Raw genomic sequence first — 20461 nt, 5'->3', positions numbered from 1 at the left:
GCTTGCAAGGGGGGGGGGGGTATAGAGTGCTACATCAACGTACACGTCGTTCTGTCACTCACTCCTGTCGGGCTCCCCTTCTGCCGTGGGCACCAGAGGAGAGTTGAGATCCACCAGTTGTGCGCGTTCATCGTGTGCTCTCATGTGCCCAAAGTCGGCGTGCGCGTCGCGGGAAATGATGTGCAATAGAACCTCCAGTCTCTACGTGTATGTGTGCGTGTTCATGTACAGACTTACCCCTCCCTCATACCCAGCGGCAGTGGAGCGGCACAGCAAAACAAGTAGAGGAGGGTGGGGGCACAGCAGTTTGCGATGCAGCCTAACATGGTCCCTCCCCACCACACAGGGAGACGTACGAAAATTAAAAAAAAGAATAGTTGCAGAGCAGGACTACTGTACATCAATGAAGATCTCCCTCTGGAGCTACTCTCAGAAGCGCACGTTAACTCTCCTTCCCTTTTCCCCAGTTGCATGCGTGTTCATGGGTTTCTGTGCAAAATGGTGAAGGTAAAACAACCACCAAAAACTTTGATGCGACAGAAGTGAGGGGGAAAAAAATAGTCGCGGAAGACCAGCGGTGGAGGGAAAACGCTAATTTGTGGGAAGCGCGTGTCTCAGCCCTCCCCCACTTCCAGTCGCTCCCACGTCTTACTCCAGCACCACCACCACCGCCCTATCCCCCCCTCCCTCACCCCCTGAAGCTGGACTCGCTTTCTCTCTTCCCCCGCACCCCCGCCGCTTCACCAGCGTCATGTGGAGCAAACAAACACACAGCTGAGCACATATCGAGAAAGAGGAGGGGGAAGACGCACACTCAGAGAGACGCACTGGGCGATTAGAAGGAAAACCCCCTGGCGGCCTTTCTTTGTATAAAAAAAAAAATACCCGCCACGCCCAATCTGCGTCCTTTCTCGTCCTCCTCATCAGTCGATCACCTCTCCTCACGTAGCACTAGTGTGCCTGCTGCTTCCTGTACGCTGTGAGGAGCCGGCACCGTTCATCTCCTCAACAGCGGCAGCAATACGATCGACACGCGCCTCCACTTCAGCGAGGCCGAAAGCCGCATCAGTTGGAAGCACAATCGAGGCCGCGGCGTCAGCAGAGAGAGCGGGCGCAGCAGCAGCTGCCGCCATCGCCGGCCCCGAGGCGTTTTTCTTCCTCGTTTTGCCGGCGTTGGAACGCACAGGCGAAGACACGGTGGTGACCTCGGGGGCTTTGGATGCGGCAGGTGGGTCGAGCGCAGTGGGCGGCGTGCCACGCACAACGCGGGTGTTGTGCTTCAGCACATCCTCTAGTCGAAGCCCGTAGGCACGCTCGACGCGGGCGCACTGCTGCTCCGTCAGCGCCGCAGCCTTGTCCATTGCATCTGCCTGCGCTGCGGCCTCTTGCAGAACCCGCAACTCGCTGAGCTCCTCTGCAGCTATGGCCAGAAGGGGCGCTTGCCAGTCTTCTGCGAAGAACTGTTCACGCTCAGCCTCGAAGGCCTCGAAAAGACGCCGCTGCGCATCCACCGCGGTTTGCAGTACATCGGTGCGAAACGTTGAGAGTGGCGGTATGAAAACGGGGGAGATGTCTTCAATTGCAACACAGATGGGTCGGTGAACAGAAGGACGTCCTAGCCCATGGGCTGCCGCTGCCGCTGTCGCCGCGGTGGAGATCGACGACAGCTGCTCCTCTGCCACCGGGGCCAGCAACACCCCCCACAGCCTCCTGTGCATAACGACGGAACGAGTGATGTACTCGGCGATTATCGCTGCCTCTGACATCGAAAAGACGGGGCGGAGCGTGACATCCTTCTCCACCTCCACCTCGACAACCTGCAGCACTGTCTGCGAGATGCAAGGGAGGCCCTGCCTTGCCACCTCAAGGGCCGCTAACACCTTCGGCGATGTGGTTTTTTGCTGTTTCTCCATGATTTCATTTAACTGAACCGGGTCTGGCACCTCGACGGTGACAGGCTCTCTGCGATGTACCGTTTCGATCGCGCGTGCCGCCGTCAGGCACGTTTGCGCAGACAGAACCTCCTGAAGCACGTTTATCACTTGATCCTCCCATGCCACGTGGTCACCTGCGTCGGCCGTGTCTACCGGATGCCGGTCGACCAAGTCGAGGAGGAGGAGGCTGTCGAGCAGCACGCACTGCGTCTGCTCCGTCGTGAACCCTTGATAGTGGGCAAAGACGAAAATATCCTCCACCCAATCTAAGATGATACTCTGGCGGAGCTCCGTGTCTGGCAAGTGCATGAACATGTGAACGTCGCCGTCCGCTGGGGCAATGCTGGTTGTCAAAGCGGCACCCGGATCTGTCGTACGCTCGCCTCTGAGGGCGTTTGCGTAGCTGTACCGAGAATGCAGCGAGTCTACCAGTTGCGTCAGCAGCTCGCTCGCCCCGCCACCCTCTTCTGCCAGCACGTTAGTGCGGCTGCCTGCTGAAGCTCCTCTGTCGCCCTTCAGCTGAAGCTCGACGGGAGTAGGCCACCCGAGCGCACGACACAAGCCGATGCGAAAGTGTAGCACCGCCATGTCTCTCTGAGAAACCTGCGCAGATGACAATGCAGGAAACGACGGAGAAGCGCCGGAAACAGGCGATGACCTCACCGCCACGCCGTCTTTCGAAAACGCCTCAGATGACGAGATCGCATGGCCTGAGGAACCATTGAGTACTTTCCTGCCCAGAGAACGGGAGGCCTTTGAGGAGGAAGCCCTGCCGCTAGACCGACTTGCAGCAGACGAAGCTCGAGACCCCTGGCCCCCACCAAAAGGCTTCCGGAAACCCTCGCCCTCTCGGTCGGTGCCCGTCATGAGCAGGATAGGGAACGAGTCTCTATTCTGCCGCCCACGCATTGGTGTGGGCGGCGACTCTTCCAAAAGGATGGCTGTGAGACGCTCCGTCGCCTCACGCTCCGTCTCTAGTCGACAGCGCACGACACACTCGGCGAGGCCGTCACCGTAGAAGCTCGTCGAAGCGGTTGAAGATACCACACTTTTGAGCGTGGGGCCATACGCTGAGGCAGCGCATTGCTGCAAGGCCGAGACGTAGGCGAGAGAGTAAAAAGAGGCTTCTTCTGGAGAAGCCCTCTGGATGAGGGTGGATATGGTGGCGAGCGAAGATGTCATTTCGAGACGATCATAAAAATGCGCAAGTGACAGGGGAGGCTGAATTCGTGTGTGTATGTATATACATGTATATATGTGTGTGTGTGTGTGGGGGGGGGGGGGGACTCAGAGGAAATTCGACGTTGCAGACGTCCACGTGAAGTTTGTGTTTCGGTGAGGAGCACAAGAGAGAGACGTGCTGAGAACGTTCAACAAAGACCGCATAGAAACGTCAAAGACAGCGATCGGGAGGAGAAAGTGCGGAGATGCGCCTCAAGAGGGGGAGGAAGAAGAGCAGACAGAACACATGGAATATATATATATATATATGAGTGTGTGTGTGTGTGTGTGTGGGGGGGGGGGGGGGGGGGGTACACAAATACACATATAAACCGTTGAGCTAGCACGGCCTCAGGGAACCGCGAGTGTGCATATGCGTTGGATTACACTTTAGGGTAAAGGGAATCGAGGGATGGGATAAAGGAACATCAGCACATCCCGGTGATATCACCCCCCCCTTTCTCCTCAGTCGCGCATCAGTGTAGACCTCCTGAGAGCTGTCCAAGAAAGAGCACATATGCACTCCAAGCTGTCGATAGGCTGGCCTCGGTATGTTCCCTTTACTCACATCGATGAGCACAAGACAGCGCATGCCGCATGATGCGCAATATGTCATAGTTGTGTGCTCTGTTGTGTTTCGCTAGTGTTGTGCGGAAAAAAAATGGAGGGAAAAACATGGGGGGGCACTGGAGGCACCTGTAATCGCAGACACACTTGCAGGAAGCGCAATCAGATGCAACATGGAGAGCAGGACGCAAGGAAAAAAAAGAGAGAGGGGAGGGCAACGCGTTGTGAGCCCACACGAAAAATGTGCTCCGGCGCGCACACACACCATACAAACTGAATTTTTATTGCACCATTGTATTCTCCCTCGCAGACCCCCTTATTCTCACCCACCCACACACCCACACCCCCCCCATGTGATAAGAAACCGGCGCTCCGCGCTTTGAGGGTGGATTTAGGCAACCAAGGATACGGGGTGATCATGCCCGGCAGTGTGATGTCCTCCGAGCCCCCGGGCGTGCATGGAGAGCGAAGATATGATATAATTGAGACGCCTAGTAGGAACTCTTCACCGTCGGCCCCACAGCGCTAGAACCTCCCATGCCATCATCATTCAAAAGAGTCGGCGGTGCTGCAGGTGCAGCTGGTTTTATGGCTGTAGGCGCAGTCGTGGATGTGGCCGCCATCTCCACAGCGGCTGCCTCCTGGAGCGGTGTGTCACCCGGATACATGACCTTCTCGAGCTCGGCTGGGTTAAAACTCAGGCCGCACGATGCTGCCTCGAGTCGCACTCGGATAGCCTCGTTGAAGGGAGGGGCGTGGCCCTTGAAATACACAAAACTGCGGTACAAGGCGGCAACGGCCCGCTTCAGGTATCCCGCTTGATGTACCTCTGCCTCCGCTTCCGTCTCCACCTCCTCTGCGGAGGCCAGGACCTCCTGGAAGCGGTGAGGAAGGAAACCGAGATCGGTCTCGACCCCTTGCAACTCACGCAGCCCTTGTAGCAGCTGCAAACGTCGCTGGCTGCTCGACAGACGTGACATGAGCGGGTACAGCTGCTGCAGTTGGTGGAGAACTGTTTGGCAAAGAATGTTCTCACGTGTGCTGACGTTAAGGCCTCGCTCCGCACAAGCCTGCACAATGTGCCGCTTAACAGTAGCAAGCGTGACGAGAGAATTACAGCTGAAGATGACGCGACTGCCACTGGCACCGTCTTGGGCGTTCTCAATGTCGACAATTAGCACGGAGCTCAAGAAGCGGGTCGTGAAGACAAAGCGCTGGTGCTCCTCTGCGCGGCGCGGGATGTCCGCCATGCCGGGCACGAGCTGCCCCAGCCACACGAGAGCATCGTGGCCCTGGAAATCCCCCAGCACGATCATGCGTGACATGGGCTGCGTCACATCGCTTGAGAGCAGCGAAGTATCCCCATTCGCAACGCGCTCGTACAGAGGAAGAGCGCATATGGGGATGTACTTGATCTGCGCTGTCCGCGGTGGCTGAGCGCTGTAAACGGTGGCGCAGAGTGTGTCGGCCACGCCCTCGTCCACCCACATGCGTATCTCGAGGCGCCTGCTGCCTCGCTGCGCAGGTGTGACGGTGGCAATAGCGGCCGATGACCCTATCACTAGAGTGGTGCTCTGCAAAGACGGAGACGTCGAGGTGCCCTCACAGCGTCCCAGAAACCGTGTGTTTACAGTCGCGTAGTCGGTCGACACGAAAATCAGCTCTGCATTGAACTGGATCAGCATTCCATCCAGCGGTGCATCGGCAGAGACGACTAGCGACAGCATCGGCATCCCCTCCACTGGAGTGAGGGTAATGGACATGCTAAAACTAGGGCTCACTGTCAGCCCCCGCGCCTCCACCACCGCATGCGGTGCCGGGGCCTCGCGTAGTTCTCTGGTGCGTTGCGCAATGAGTGCCCGCAGTTGCTCGATTTCGCCTTGGGTGTCCTGCTGTTTCCCACTCAGTGCGTCCCGTTTGGCTGCTCCCTCGGCAGCAGCGGTCTGAGCATCCTCCTTGACACCATCTGTATCCAGAGTGAAGGCAATCACTTGCCCACTGAACGTGTGCACGAGAACGTCTGGCTGCGCTGCCGTATGTGTGATGATGCCGCCAGCGACACTCATCACCCGCTCTTCGGCAGTGCCTGCCCAGGCCGGGGTGAGCTGCACGGCGTCGATGCCGGTAAACCCGATGGAGTGACTCAAGCTCACGATAAACACACGAACCGTGCCATCGTCGTACCCAACAAGAAGCTCATCCTGTCCATCCGCGTTCACATCAGCCAAACCAAGGCAGGTGACCGTGCCCTCGGGGCGGCCTGGCATGTGGGCACCGACCTTGTGCAGACCCCCAGTCTCCACCACGGCCATGACACCAATGGAGCCCGACTGAGTGCCGTAAAAGATTAGCCGCGGTGCGCTGTGGTAGATGACGGCGGTGAGGGCGGCCTCGCAGCTAACCTCCTCAACTAGTTTGTTCGCCTGCACCAGCCGCAGCACGCGATCATTGCAGGCCAGGCAACTCACGTAGTCGCCCAAGAGGCGCTCGCCGTCGCGCACCATGGCGCTGGGAACCACGTATACGCACATGTCGTTCACGCGATCGGGGGACAAGAAAAAGCCGACCTCCGTCGTCTCGCACATCATAGTGACCGTGAAGTCGCCCGCTAAGAAGATGAAGGGGGTGTCAATGGCCAGCGAGTGCACCCTCTCGGTTACATTCGTGTCTACGGTGAAGAATGGTTTTCCCTTGCGCGAGTACGCGTGGAGGACGCTGCCCTGAACGTAGAAAAGCTGGTCCGAAAAAAGCGTGGCGGCAGTTATGGCCCTCTTCCTCTCGGCGCCGCCATCGCCCGTTTGCAGGACCGTCTCCGACGTCTCGAAAGAGACCACCGGCTCCAGACGCTTGCCGACAGAGAAGACCTTGAAGAGACCTGTGCTGTCCCCGACGGCAACACGCTGCTTCGACTTCTTGCCTACCGGATAGACGAGAAGACATCCATGTGCGGCAGAAGCAGTTTTGGTGACGATCTTGCGCTTGAAGGAGAGAACAGCAGGTGCAATTACAGACGTCATGGCGTGTAACGTCCCAACAACGTGTGTGTGTGTGTGTGTGTGTGTGTGCGAGGAGGGGTCCCCTTTTACTGACGCTGTCTTTCTTTCCGATCCCCCCCCTCCCTCCCGTGCCCTCCCACTCTATGAACAGACCAAGTGTGCACGCACAGGATCCTCTGTTTGATACACTAAAGTGGCGCCACAGAGCGATGGTGTTGCTTTGTGAACGTGCTCCCTCAGCGTTGTGCAGGCGCACCTGCACTCAAACATACCGGGGGTGGAAGAGTTGCTCGCACAGCTTCGCCAGCAAGTTTATCGATAAGTCCACTTGCCTGTGCTTCCTCTACGCTACAACAAAAATGGGAGTCAAGAAATTGAGAGTCAAAACAGACTCGCATCAGATAACCTCTCGGTGATGGCCGAGTACGTGTGTTGGTGTGTAACCCAGCGCTAATTACGGGGCCCGCCGCCACTGTACCATGCCAACGAGTGTGTTAAAGGAGAGGTGAGGAACCAACATGGTTTCCGAGTAGTGAAAATGGGCGGGGGGGTGTTGAGGAAGGTGGAGATCATGAGGAAAAAAGGCACACACAGACAGACACACACACACACTCTCACTCTCTAATCCCATGATTCAAACGCAATGCCTCCCCCTCCTCCTCCCCCCCCCATTGGCAGTACGCACAAAAAAAGGGGGGGAAGAGATGCTGTGGGTGACAAAGCCGCCACCACCTTGACAGAAGCAGCATTGCCGGACAGCCCGCGACAGGGTTACGTAAGCAGTGCATGGGGAAGGGGGAGGGGGAGGGGCCATCACGAAAGAAAAGAGGAGTCCACTCCCCTGCTCACCGTTTATTCCAGTCACCCTCTTTAGGCGCCTCTGCGGTCTCCCTGACCTCGCCCACGAACCGAGAACGGGAAGGGGGTACCCCCCTCCCCATCTCCACGTTTTCTGCGTTCCTGCAACCACAGCGATGACAGACATCCCCACGTCGAGAACAACGTGATCCGATAAACCGCGAAAGCCCGTGGTGCGTGCGGCGGATCAACAGTAGAGCAACAATAGTAGCGAAACTCTGATGCAGGCGCGTGAGCAATAGAAAAAAATGTGTGAGAAAAAAAGTCCAACAGGTGGTGGATATGGGAAGCAAGAGTGAGTGGCTGCAGGGGGACCACCGGGATAAAAAATCAAGGAGGATATCAGCGCTAAAAACACAACAGCCGAGGCGTCACATCTCGCTCTGGCATCTCCTCCCTCCTTGCGTTTCGCGTTTCTTCTTACTTGTGCGGCTCAGGTGCGGTGTGCACCACCGGCTCTTTCCCAAACTCCAGCACGAGGCTGCAGCTAAACTTGAGGCCGTGCTGCTTCAGCCACTTACCCACTGTCTCCGTCTCACTACCGAAGAAGTTCTGGTGTGCGTAGTTACCCTCAGCGCCCGAGGTCGCCACGAAATGGCGACCGACAGAGGTCAGCACATCCATGGGAATTACCTCTCCTTCACGCACTTGACTCACAGCCACGAGCCCCGCAATGCGACCGACGTTGTCGAAGCTCAAGGTACCATGCGTGTAACTCCCAATGAGAAGACGCTCGGACACATGCGGTGCCGGTACGAGTGGTGTGATGCTGCGCACTCGCATGTTTTCACCGAGTACTGCAATGGCTGCACGCAGGTCATTTGCCATAACGTCGCTCAACTGCTGGACAGCCACCTCGGGGCTTTCAAGAATAGCACCGCCTGTTGCGTCCATGAGTTGGCACAGTTGATAACGCGCCTGCATACATGTCTTCTGGAAGTGCTCATTACGGGCTGCGAAGTCGGTTTCGCTACACATGGTTATGATGGCAGCACCGCTCGCTGGGGTCGATCCGACACAGCTTACAACGAAGCCGTGCTCCGTCACGCGATCGCCCTTCTTCATCGCCTGGGCCGCTCCCCGCTTGCGCAGCACTTCCATAGCCGCATCCATGTCCCCCTCTGTTTCCTTCAGAGCAGCACTGCAGTCTGATATAGGTGCCTCGGTGCGGTATCGAAGGGTCTTGACGCTCTCCATGAACGCTTTCTTGTCCGAAAACACAGCAAGGCGAAGGTGAGAGAAACGCAACATGATTGAGTGCCCAAACGATGCGCGCGTGTGTGTGGGGTGTGTGTGTGTTTCTGCTTTATCCGTTAGTTATGACGTGTATGTGAAGAAATGGAAGGGGTGACTACGATGGCGGTGCTGCGGTTCGTGTTTGTTCGTGTGTGTTCCCCTAAAAGCAAAGGAGAGAATGCATCTGTCTATCGGGGTGCAGGTGTAGAGTAGTTGTTGTTTTTTCGAGGATGTCCTCATGCACTTGGGAATAGGAACACCAGTCAAGCGAAAGAAGCATTACAGAGACCAGCACGATAGATCAGTTGCTACGTCTGTGGACTCACTCCGCACGGTTTCTGGCAACACCGTTAGTGTCCTCGTCTGTTTCTTATCAAATAGCGCAGCGACGCGAACACAACCCCCTTTTCTTTCTCTGCACAGCAGTTGGGAGAGGTGCAATGGCGCTTCGCAGAACACAAAGGACATATACACTTGTACATCCACGTGCATGTGTGGCGGCGACGGCGGCGGCGACGCGAACAACAACACCGGCAGCGCGAATCAATAAGACCCCCCACACACACACACACACACACACCGAGAAAACACAGCGATAAGACAGAAAAAAGGACCCACAGAGGATCACGCACACACACGTGCGCGCGCATATATATATATATATATATACAGACAGCAGAAAGGGAGACTTCCACGCACGTGCACGCACCCCAGGAACCGTACAGCAACCAGTTGTAGTGCAAGGGATGAAGAAAGCGAATGTGGAGGAGATGTATGTATACACACACATGTGTATGCACATACGCCTCTCGAAACAACAGAGCTGTGAAGACACAACTGTGTAGAAGAAAAACTAAAAGAGTGTGTGGTGTCACACAGAAGACTACCCCACACCCCAAGTCACACCTGACGCCTTTTCATGGGCTCTATCTCGATATTTTTCTTCTCTCGTCAATGAATTCTTGCGTGTGTGTGTGTGCGTGTCCTAAAAGAGTCATGTCAGTTGCTCTGCTTTGTTGATTCCGGAGGAGGAGGAGGGGGGGGGGGCCTTTTTTTTAAAGATACACGAGAAGTTGGAGTTGGAAGCGGTGCCGCGGAGCGATTGTTCAGTACATTTTGAAGCATAGATGCATGTCGTCGAACGCCTGTTTTGACCTTGTGGTCAAAACAGAAAAGAATGCGTGAGTGCAGCAGAGAGAGAGAAAAAAAAATGAAGGTGGGGAATGTTGAGAGCCAAAGGGATAAAAAATATATACTTTTATGACCGAGGGCTCACATGGGTATCGTACTTGGCGCAGAGGAAGGCCTGCTCCGCCTCCGCTGGCGCGTACAACTCTTCCTCCAATAGCGCAGACCACGGTCCGACGGGACAGCCAGCTGAGAGCCATTCCTCGTACGATGCCGACAGCGGTAGCGATAGCCCTGAGTCAGTGAGCTCGCTGCGTCTTCTAGGCGAGAGAGGCGGGAGCAGCGAAGATCGTCTGGCACCATCCTCCTTTGTTGTGTCTTGGGCGCAGTGCTGCAGCCAGCGCGAGTAGGCGTTTGTGTCAGGAGACGGGGAAGACTCTGTGGGTGAGTCAATGCCTGAAGAAGTGTCGGTTTCCCCCAATATGTTCATGGCAGTCCCAGACTTTCCCTTCCCGTCGTCGGCATTTGTGCTGGAATGCATTGCGCTCCTGCGAGTGCGGCGCACACCTCTGCACCCCTCATCCATGATAAAAGACGGCGGCACAGTGTAGCGGTGCAGCTGATGTGCGACAGCGCGCGTTGCCAGTCCGAGCAGCTGCGCCTTGCGTCGTTGTGCTTCGTTCAAAAGCCGTGTATTCAACCGGCGGTCTTGCACATCAAAATTAATGCCAGCGAAACCGGAGTTTCCCGCATTGTTGCGTTTGAGTCCGGTGGAACGCGCGCGTCCAGACGAAAGTGCTGGCGCAGGCATAGAGAACACACTTCGTGGGCGGAGAGGGGAGGGGGGGGGGGGCAACCCACGATACAATCCTATCGGAAAGATAGACGTGGCAAATAGGTGAAGCGAAACTCAGCAGGTCGAGCGGGGCAGCCGTGAAGAAGCGCCCGTGTAGAGAGTGTGGACAGGGGCTCGAAGGAAAGCAACAAGTGCAGGAAAAAGATGATCAGCGAGACACACACACACACACACACCTCAACTGCCCAAGTGGGGACAGCAACGGCTCTTCAGCGTTTTTTGTTTGGGTATGCCAATGGAAGGGGGGACCAAGGCAGAGAATCACTGGAAAGAAGGAAAAAAACAAAAAGCGGGGAGAAAAGGCGTCGCGCAGGAGTGAGTGGCAATGCAGCTGCAGAAGCACGACTCTTGATGTGAAACGCAAGCTCGTGAGCCCACCCGCCATAGCTACTTAGCCGTCGACAGTGGAGGAGAGGAAGAGGAAGAGGAAGAGAGCATAGAGCCCCCCCCCCTATGAAGCTGCGCCATGGCTTTTTCCCACCATTCGGTGGGTGCCGGCCGATTTGAGTTTGATCCCTTCCGCACCAACAGAGCGAAAGCGAGAGAACAGAGCTGGCGCTGCACAGGCAAACACACACACACACACACACACAGAGAGATGAAAAAAAAAGGGAGATGGCGTTCGATGTTAAGCTTCTTGCAGACGGTGACGCTTGCGTTGTGAATCAAGGAGTGTGGGCAAGCGCCTTTTAGCTGTTTTATTGTCCCTCTCCCCATTTGGTTTCTTCTCTCTCCCCCTCTCTGCCGCGTGCACACGGGTGTCGTAATACGTGCACAGCCGCTTTGAACCCTGCCAAAGTCGTGGGATAAGAGCGGCACGCGTGTCTGCTCCGTCTTTTCGGCAGACTCTCGAGGCCTACCGAGGGGAGCGCGGCGGGGAGGTTGTTGTGACCGGCATCGGCATACCAGGCTGTGGCAAACCAGGCAGCACCTTTGTGCGCGGTCGGGGCACGCGCGGCGGTGGCATGGCTGGTGGCAACTGCTGTGCTGGAGGTGATGGCGTCGGCGCCTGGCCCAGAGACCAGAAGAGGGCCGAGCCATCGTATGAGGTAGAAATGAGGGCGTTCGGCGCGACCTGCGACCATTCAAGGCCCACAACAAACTCCCGGTGGTGCTGATAACGGGCCGTCAAGGGCTGCTGTGGCTTCGAGAGATCCCACACGCAGACACGCATGTCGTAGCCACTGGAAGCGAGCATAGACGGGTTGTGGGTTGAGAACCGAACGCGGCGGCACGCTTGATCATGGCCGGGGAAGGATGCCAGCGGCTGGTTTGGCCGGCGAGCGTCCCAAACGCGGACGGTGCGGTCCACGCCGCCACTGGCGAATATGTTCGGATCACGTTTGCAAAAGTCGATGGAGAGGACAATTTGATTTTGATGTGCCATTTGCGTCAAGACTGACCGTTGCGGGGATCGGGTGTCCCACAGCTTCCATGAGCCGTCGCCGGAGCAGGATAAGATCGAAGACGGACTGTGCGCCGTCGTGGCGACCTCGTACACCTCTTTGAAGTGCTCCTGCATCGTCACCATCGAGACCTCCGGTTTCACAGCGCTGTACATCTTGATGGTGGTGTCCCAGCTGGCGGAGTAGAAACTGTCGCGGCGGCCTGAGTTCCAAGCGACGCACGAGACCTCTCCCTGGTGCTCAGTATTGTGCACAAGCGGCATGGCGCCATCCCGATTGAGACTCGTCGCTAAGTTGTACACCCTCACGCCATCACCGCAGGCGGTCACTACGATGTTCTGATCGATCTCACTGAAGCATGCGTCAAAGACGCCGTCGGGGGTTCCCCAGCACCCAATGAGAGGGACAGGTGAGCCGGCTTGAAATGCTGGGGTGGCATCGACAATGTAAACCTTGCCAGAGCCCACAATGCCAAAGTGCTGAGAGGCAGAGATGATGAGCTGTGTCGGTTTCCAGGGATTCGTGCGGATGCTCTGCCCCGCAAAACCGGGGTGCATCTGAAAGGACGGCATCTTCGTTGGAAAGAAGTGCGGAGGGTGTAGGAGAGCGCAGAGAATTTCAAGAGCGCAGTCTTTTGATAGGAAAGAAGGGGGAGGAGAAGAAAACACCAATAACAACAAGAGGGGGGCGAGGTGGGGCGAGGACACCTCGCAGGTCGTTGATCCAGTTCGAGATAGCACCGTCCAGGCAAAAAAAACACACACACACACACGAAGGGAAGTGCAAAGAAACTGCTGGCAGTGCGGATGTGTAAACGCCTGTCTGTGCTGGGGGAAGAGAGTATCCGCACAGCGGTTACCATCCTCGCCGTCACTCATCCACGCGTGGCTTCCGAACGCTGACCACAGTGAGGAGTGTTAGGGGGGGGCAACTCAAAAAAGTCACCCTGTTCATGCATACACGCCGCCAGGAACGCAAGCAGGAATACACAGAGGCGGAGAAATGTGACAGGATGCGTCATGTACGTCATGTACGTCAGCGTGTGTGTGTGTGTGTGAAAAGGGGAGAGAGAATGAGGTCAAGGTCCATTAACAGATCATTATACGCTCGAGTGATGCCCACTCGTACACAGACGCACGCACGGACACGTATGCACATACAGAATAGACAAGGGAGTTCAGTATCTCCCTTTCTCCAGTATGGACCCGTGTGAGGGGCACGTGCGACCAGGCGCGAGGGGGGACAGCAGCTTAATGGTCAAAGTAGTTAGCGCACATATATATATATAAATATATGTGTGTGTGTGTGTGAAATAAGCGCATACATCTCGAGAGATATGCGCTCCCTCCCCCCCTCCCCTATCCCGGCACCATGGGAATCGAAGAAACCACTGCGAAAGTGCATCAACCCTACGGCGGTCACGCGGGTCAAACGTCGCCCCTCCGCCCAGTGGCTTACCACCACTACTTCTCTCCAGCCGCCTGCACCGTCGACTGCTGCTTTTGCTTGCGTGCGTCCGCACGCTGCTTTTCTCGGGCCCCCTTGCGCTTCTTGTCCTTTCCTCCGGCCTCCTTTTTTGAGCGCCGCAAGGCGTGGCGCTCCTTCGGCGTCAGCTCATCAGTGCCCACGTCAGCGAAGCGGTGTGAGGATCCGCGGTAAAGGTCTTGCGGGGCCAGCGCATTCTCACGCGTTGTGGCAAAATTGCCCACATTCTCCATCACCACGGCAGGTGCCTGGTGCTCCACCGCGCGCACGCGTGCCTCGAGGTCTTGCTGCACGGGCTTCGGTGTGTAGTGGAAGTTGCTCAGGGCATCGAGGTGCTGCGCCAAGCGCTGCCACATCTGAACCGCCCGCAGCTCGTCCTTCTCGATCTCCGTGAGGGGCTCGGCGCTTGGCGCGTCAGGGCCACCCGCCGCCTCCTCTGCAAGCCGCTGCTTCTCCAGAAAATCTTTTTCGTAAAGATCCATCAGCGACATCTTCGACTTCTGTGCATCGAGCGCAGGGTCGAACTTCAGGTGGGCAATATCAGCCTCCGTCGACAGGGTCGCCTTGCGTTTCACATCGTCATAGTTCTCATCCTGGATGCGCTGCCTGATGCGGTCCTCCAGTTTGGCCGTAAACGCCTCTGTGATAACCGGTGTCGCCTTCATGCCGTACTCGAACTCCAGGTTGTCCACCTCCAACAGTGCGTCACGCGGGCGCTTGCTGGCGGCCGTCTCTCCCACCATGCTCCAGTCTGTGGAAAAAAGACGCTTCTCCTCCAAGTTGCGCACCATATGCCGCTCACGTAGGCGCTCCTTCTGCAGCTCAGATAAATTTGGGTCCTCCAGGGCAGCGAGCAGCTCCTCATCCATCCCCTCTTCACCCTGCGGGACAGCACCGGTGTCGCCGTCGCCCTCAGCGCTACCGTACCCGGCAAGGCCGCTGTGGCGGTTGTAATCGTCTTCGAAGTCGCCGGCCTCGTCATGGAGGATGTCACCCTTGCCAAAGTACGTCCCGTCCCGCTCGTTGTACGCATCGCCGGCCGCTCCGTTGGCTGGATCGTCGAGTTCGGTGTCTGCCAGCAAATCGGGGTCCTCTTCTTCCCCCCCAAACAAGCCGTGCCCGTCGTCCTCAAAGTCGTCACCGTACAGCTCACGTAGCGCGACCAGCTCCTCCTCGACCTCTGCGCCATCCTCGGCGTCGCCGTCTTCCTCATCCTCGGTGTCCGCCATGACCCGCATGCTGCGATCCCGTGCGCGCCCGTGCGGCAAAACCGGCCCCCCCTCCTCCTCAAAATCCATGTAGCCCTCGTTGTCTTCGGCCTCCTCTTCAGCCTCCTGACGGCGGCGGCGGCGCGACGTGCCCTGGTCAGAGTCCTCGCCGTCCCAGTCGTCCTCGTCCTCCTCGCCGACCGTATCTTTGCCGAAGGCGTAGCGCCACGTATCACCGGCACCGTCACCACCCCCCTCTCTCGCCCCCTTCCGAGACTTTCGCTTAGCCGCCTGATTTGCCAGCAGAGCTTCGATCTCCTCATCCAAGTCACTCTCATCTAGCTCCGAAGTTCGGGTAGACGCAATGTCCTTCCGCGTGGCGTCGCCGCCCAGGTTGTCGTCTGCGCTAGCGTCACCCACATCCTCGCTTGAGGGCACCTTCATCTCAGGGGCCTTCTTCTGGCGCACCTTCCTCGCTGAAACACCTGCGCCGCTACCGCCGTAAAGCTTCTCTGCGCGGCGAACATTATTCTCCAGCTGCCGAAGCACCGGCCTCATCAGCATGTTCAGCTGACCCCACACCTGCTCCGTCGTAATGTGGCGTTCTTTACGCGTCTCGATGGCGTTCGAGGTGAAGCGCAAAGCAGGAGAGTGGAGTTTTGTCGCGAGTGAGTATAGGGCGGCAAGGGAGTCCCGTGACACGACATCGCCGCTTCGACGTGACGCAACGATATGGTCTAGGTGACTGCTTGTCAGTTGATCCAGTACACGCTCCGACGACCGGAGCTGGCCGCCAAGCCTCGGTACCACCACCGCCTTGCCAGACAAGGTGGCAGAAGTACTAGGAGAGGGCATTCTTTTGGGAACGGGTCGACAGGGAAACTGCAAACACTGGTGTGTGTGTGTGTGTGTCTGTGTGTTTAAAGCACTAGCACGGCCACTGACACACGCAGAAGCGCAGAAGCGCACACGATAGCCTGCTTACCGCTCTTTTCACCCTCCACCTTTGGTGCCTCCTCTCGCAGCGCACTGATGTGTCCGGTGGCGGGGAGGGGGGCCAAGCGATATCGGCCACTTCCCCAGGCACACACGGGCACGCAAGTAAACAATTAACCAGGGTGGGCAGGAAAAGCTAAAGGGAATCAAAACACGGGGATTCGGAGGGGGGCGACGGGTAGCAAAGGTGAGGACCACCAGCTGCTCTTGTATATATATATATGTGTGTGCGCGCTTGTGGGTTTGGGTGAGTAGAAAAACAATGACCACACACGCTCTTGTGAGAGATGCTTCGCACTCAATCTGCGTCTGCGTGCTGGTAAACTCTGAGCCCAGTAAGGGAGGTAGCCACGGAAAAAAAAAAGCAAAGTGGACCGCAGTGTGAAACAATTTGATATGAGCGCACATCATGACGACGACGGGGGAGGGGGGGGAGGAGGAATAACGGTTAGTGTAGGAATACAGTAAAGCATGTGGTGGTGGTACGTCCTCCCCCCTCTGTGTTGGGCGATATGCCATGAGAGACTTGGCTGGAGCTCACTGGTCGCATTCCCATGGCAGTCAACCAACCAACGAAAAGAGAGTAAAGGTGCGGGGCCTCGTACCTCGAGTGCTTAATAACACCTGGGGTATTCATTGCTCTTCGCTGGACCCCGCTCCCTTCTCTACGTGTTCCTGCTTGCGCACTGCAATCTTTCTGTTTCCGTACATGCGTGCGTGTGCGTGTATGTGTGTGCAAAGAGTATGTTAGGAGCACACACGCGTCGTACACGACAAGGGGGTCGAGAGTGAGTGAGTGTCTGTCTATGCCTCTGTGTCTGTGTCTGTCACTTCCTTGGTCTAATCTCCTTTTCAGTTTCACCTGTGATTTAGATGATGTGTCTGCCCCTGGGAACCACCCAACCTTCGCCCCCCCCCTCTTTTCACCTGCCCTGCCCCCTGTTCCAGTGTCCAATGTTTGAGGGTGCGGAGGAAGGGAGAAGAGGGAGAAAAAGAAGAACAAGTTCCATCTGAGACGCATACATGCGCAAACCAGAATCCACGCTCTCCAGTATTCTCTTTTATCCTACAGCCCTCCCCCTCTCCTTCCACACACACCTTTCACCTCCTCAGGGTGACCTCTCTCGCTAGCTCTGCTACGCCTATGCGTCACATACGACTCCACTCGATTTTTCCCAGTTGTGTGGCCGACACCACAAACATGTGAAGACGTAAGGGTCGCCTGCCCTCCCCCGCTTCGCCCCTTTCTTGACAGCGGAGTAGAGACATGGCTGCACGCCCACTCACGCGAGATCGAGTGGCGAGATGACGAGAGTTAGCAACAGAAGACGAAAGGAAAGGGAGTCGCTCAAAACATAGGGACTCCTATGAAAGTCAGCTGGGAGAAACAAAAGAAGAGGAACTCCATGGCAGAAGGGCGTAACAGGGGAGCGACGACGCGTGTGTTCACACTGCAACGGCACCGCCCCACGTAGGCGGGAGGGCGGAGAACGCGCTCACACATACACACACACACACACACACACACTGGTGGTCGACACATTCCCACAATAAAACAACCCCTTTTTTGAGCATACCGAACTGGGGAGGGAAGGGGGAAGGGGGATCAAACTGCAAAAAAAGAAAAAAGAGCGCGAAAAAAATAGATCGCGCGGTAGAGAGATAAAGACCGAGAGGCGAACAGATATATAAGGGGAGTGTACGTGCATGTGTTCGTATGTGAGTGTGTGTAGAAGCCCAAAAATAACGTTTTGCAATTGTGTGTAATTGTGATGTTCTCCCTCTTTTTCCCCCTTCCGTTCATCTGAATCAAAAAAAAAGTTTAAAGTCATATCTGCTATTGCATAGAATAGGGAAGAAAAGTATGTCGTGAGTGTGTGTGTAAAGGGGAGGGGAGAAACTCGCGGAGGTAGCACAAACATTCCTCCATGACCTGTCGCCGTCGTCGTTGGATGCACTGAGAGGAAGTGGTGACGAGTGTTCATCCTGGAAGACACAAGAGCGACGATGGAGGTAGTAATGTGTCCAAGAGAGAAAGGTGCCAGGGGGGAGGAGGGGAGCAATGACGGATGACTGCCTTCCTACAAATCACCCTCGCCCTCGTTGCTAGCCTCACTGTTGGTATCTGGATCCTTCGGTTTCTCCTCCCCCTCTTGCATCTCCTCCTTCGGCTTCTCCTCCCCCTCTTGCATCTCCTCCCCATTCTCCCCCTCCTCTGCAGCCTCCGCGTTTGAAACAATGTATTCAGCGTCGTCTGGCGGCAACAGGGAGTCGTCTGCGTTGAGGTCGACGCTGCTGCGAAGCAGACGGCTAATGCGCTTCGAGTAAGCTGCCACATCCGCTACCGGGAACTCGGCCTGCAAGTTCGCAGTATCGTACAGCACCCATGCAATGTCCTTCGCCACCTGGTCCTTCTCGTCCACGGTGAAGCGCTTGAACATCTCATCCACCAGTGGATGGCGATAGTTCACCTCCAACACACGCTCGGCACTCGTATGATCATCCGCAAGGGCCATGGACTGGCCACGCATGATGTTTGCCAGGCGCGCCGTGATTTGGTTCTCGCCGGAGGACACTATGAACGCCTCCTTCGTGATGCGCTTCGTCAAGACAACTTTTCGGACCTCCCAGTACCCAAAGAGCGTGCGCAGACGGTTGAGGAAGGCATCGTATTTCTCCTTGCGTTTCTTGTCAATCACTCGCTGCCGCGCGTCACTCTCCTCGAACTGCACCCCTTCCTTGGCGAGGTTGATGAGCTTCTTGCCAGCAAAATCGGTGACTTGCGACACAACGTACTCATCAATAGCGTCCGTCATGAAAATCACCTCAACATCGTGGTTGATGGCGTCCTCCAGCATTGGAGACTTCTTGATTCGCTCCACCGAGTCGCCGGAGAGGTAGTAGATGCCCTTCTGCCCCGTCTTCATCCGGTCCACGTAAGTACTGAGGCCGATGTACTCTTCTTCGCTTTTACTGGACTTGTAGCGGCACAGCTTCGTGAGACGATTGCGGTTGTTGCTGTCGACCAAGACGCCGAGGCGGATATGCTTGCCATACAGCTCCCAAAACTTGGTGTAGGTTAGGTTCTTGAGGTGCGTGTGTCCAGACGGAGCCGGTTTTTCCACCTGCTTCCCCTTGGCGATGGCCTCGTCTTGCGCCGCGATGTCGGCGAACATGTTCAGCGCTTTTCGCACGAGCTTCTTCTTGATCACGCGCAGAATACGGCTCTCCTGTAGGACCTCACGCGACACGTTTAGCGGCAAGTCGTTGCTGTCCACAATACCCTTGACAAAGTTCAGGTACCGTGGCAGCAAGTCGCGGAACTCATCCGTGATAAAGACACGGCGCACGTAGAGCTTGATGTTCGTGTTGGGGACCGAGTTGTCGTCAGAGAACGCTGCTGGGTCCACGGTGGTGGGGACGAAAAGGATCGAGTCAAACTCTACCTCACCCTCCACCTTGAAGTGATTGAAGTACAAGGGGTCGCGGTAATCGCCAGAGAAGGTCTTGTAGAACTTGTTGTACTCATCCTCGGTCACGTTGCCGATCGGGCGGGTCCAGATCGGACGGTTCTCGTTGACCAGAGTCCAGCGCATCTCTTTCTTGACTTCCGGCACCTTGGTAGCCTTGTCCGCGTCCTCCTCCTCTACCGAATTCTCATCGAGGCTGCCCTCCGCCTCGTCTGGCGCCGGCGTCTCCACCGTACTCTTCACTTCCACCTCCTCCTGGACGTAAATGGGAAAGTTGATGAACTCGCTGTACTGGTGTATCGTCTTCTTTATCGTCTCAGCGGACAGGAACTGCTCAGCGTCCGGCTTCAACTCGATGGTTATCTCCGTTCCACGGCCGAGCGTGTTACCGCGCGGGTCGGGATACAAAAAGTATTGACCATCTCCCTTAGACTCCCAGACATACTGCCCATCGCCGTCGTCGCTTTTAGACGCAACACGCACACGGTCGCCGACGAGGAAGACGGAGTAAAAACCGACGCCAAACTGACCAATGAGGTTATTCTGATCGCCACCGAGAGTGCCGCTGTTCTCCTGTAGCTTTTCGAGGAAGTGTTTGGTGCCGGATGTACCGAGAGACCCCAGGTGCTTCGCGAGTTCGTCCTTCGTCATGCCGACACCGCCGTCACGCAAAATGAGTTCGCTTTTCTCCCTGTCGAAAGAGATGCGGAGGTCCATCGTCGGGGCCTCGCCATCCTTCGTAAGGGGCTCCTTGGGAGAGGTGAGATAGAGCACGCGAATCTTGTCGAGTGCATCGCTACCGTTTGAGATCAGCTCACGCAAGAAAACGGCGCGGTTAGTGTAAAGAGAGTTGACCAAAATGTCGAGCATTTTGGACACTTCTGCCTGGAATGCGATGGGGCTACCGCGGTCATTATCAGCCGATACCGTGACCGAGCTCAGCAGCAACAGCGCCACCAGTGCCAAACGGAAAAATCTGTAGTCCGCCATGCTTACACCGTTGTGCCGACAAGAGGCAAGGAGCTGTTTAAAGGAATGAAGCGACAATGCTCAACAGGGCTAAAGATAGAGAGGAGGGGGAGGAGAAGAAGACACAATGT

At 56.5% G+C, this 20461-nt stretch overlaps 7 protein-coding genes across 7 annotated transcripts; all 7 read right to left on the bottom strand.

Annotated features, from left to right (window-relative positions):
- Positions 1 to 941: 941 nt before the first annotated feature.
- On the bottom strand, positions 942 to 3116 carry JKF63_00607 (uncharacterized protein; the record flags this gene model as incomplete). Its single annotated transcript, XM_067896658.1, has 1 exon — positions 942 to 3116. One exon carries the CDS (start codon positions 3114 to 3116, stop codon positions 942 to 944), a length of 2175 nt encoding a protein of 724 aa, XP_067752815.1.
- A 1097-nt stretch (positions 3117 to 4213) lies between these two features.
- Positions 4214 to 6739, bottom strand: JKF63_00606 (uncharacterized protein; the record flags this gene model as incomplete). Its single annotated transcript, XM_067896657.1, has 1 exon — positions 4214 to 6739. One exon carries the CDS (start codon positions 6737 to 6739, stop codon positions 4214 to 4216), a length of 2526 nt encoding a protein of 841 aa, XP_067752814.1.
- Positions 6740 to 7996: 1257 nt separating this feature from the next.
- On the bottom strand, positions 7997 to 8827 carry JKF63_00605 (uncharacterized protein; the record flags this gene model as incomplete). The annotated part of the gene is made up of 1 exon (XM_067896656.1): positions 7997 to 8827. One exon carries the CDS (start codon positions 8825 to 8827, stop codon positions 7997 to 7999), a length of 831 nt encoding a protein of 276 aa, XP_067752813.1.
- Positions 8828 to 10070: 1243 nt separating this feature from the next.
- Positions 10071 to 10751, bottom strand: JKF63_00604 (uncharacterized protein; the record flags this gene model as incomplete). Its single annotated transcript, XM_067896655.1, has 1 exon — positions 10071 to 10751. The coding sequence occupies one exon, from the start codon at positions 10749 to 10751 to the stop codon at positions 10071 to 10073; it is 681 nt and encodes a 226-aa protein (XP_067752812.1).
- Positions 10752 to 11652: 901 nt separating this feature from the next.
- Positions 11653 to 12774, bottom strand: JKF63_00603 (uncharacterized protein; the record flags this gene model as incomplete). The annotated part of the gene is made up of 1 exon (XM_067896654.1): positions 11653 to 12774. One exon carries the CDS (start codon positions 12772 to 12774, stop codon positions 11653 to 11655), a length of 1122 nt encoding a protein of 373 aa, XP_067752811.1.
- Positions 12775 to 13665: 891 nt separating this feature from the next.
- Positions 13666 to 15750, bottom strand: JKF63_00602 (uncharacterized protein; the record flags this gene model as incomplete). Its single annotated transcript, XM_067896653.1, has 2 exons — positions 13666 to 14973; positions 15010 to 15750. The coding sequence occupies 2 exons, from the start codon at positions 15748 to 15750 to the stop codon at positions 13666 to 13668; spliced, it is 2049 nt and encodes a 682-aa protein (XP_067752810.1).
- A 2222-nt stretch (positions 15751 to 17972) lies between these two features.
- On the bottom strand, positions 17973 to 20351 carry JKF63_00601 (uncharacterized protein; the record flags this gene model as incomplete). The annotated part of the gene is made up of 1 exon (XM_067896652.1): positions 17973 to 20351. One exon carries the CDS (start codon positions 20349 to 20351, stop codon positions 17973 to 17975), a length of 2379 nt encoding a protein of 792 aa, XP_067752809.1.
- Positions 20352 to 20461: the final 110 nt, after the last annotated feature.

This window comes from Porcisia hertigi, chromosome 36, assembly GCF_017918235.1.
Source record: "Porcisia hertigi strain C119 chromosome 36, whole genome shotgun sequence".
Taxonomy (NCBI): domain Eukaryota; phylum Euglenozoa; class Kinetoplastea; order Trypanosomatida; family Trypanosomatidae; genus Porcisia; species Porcisia hertigi.
This window is presented reverse-complemented; position numbering and strand designations above follow the sequence as displayed.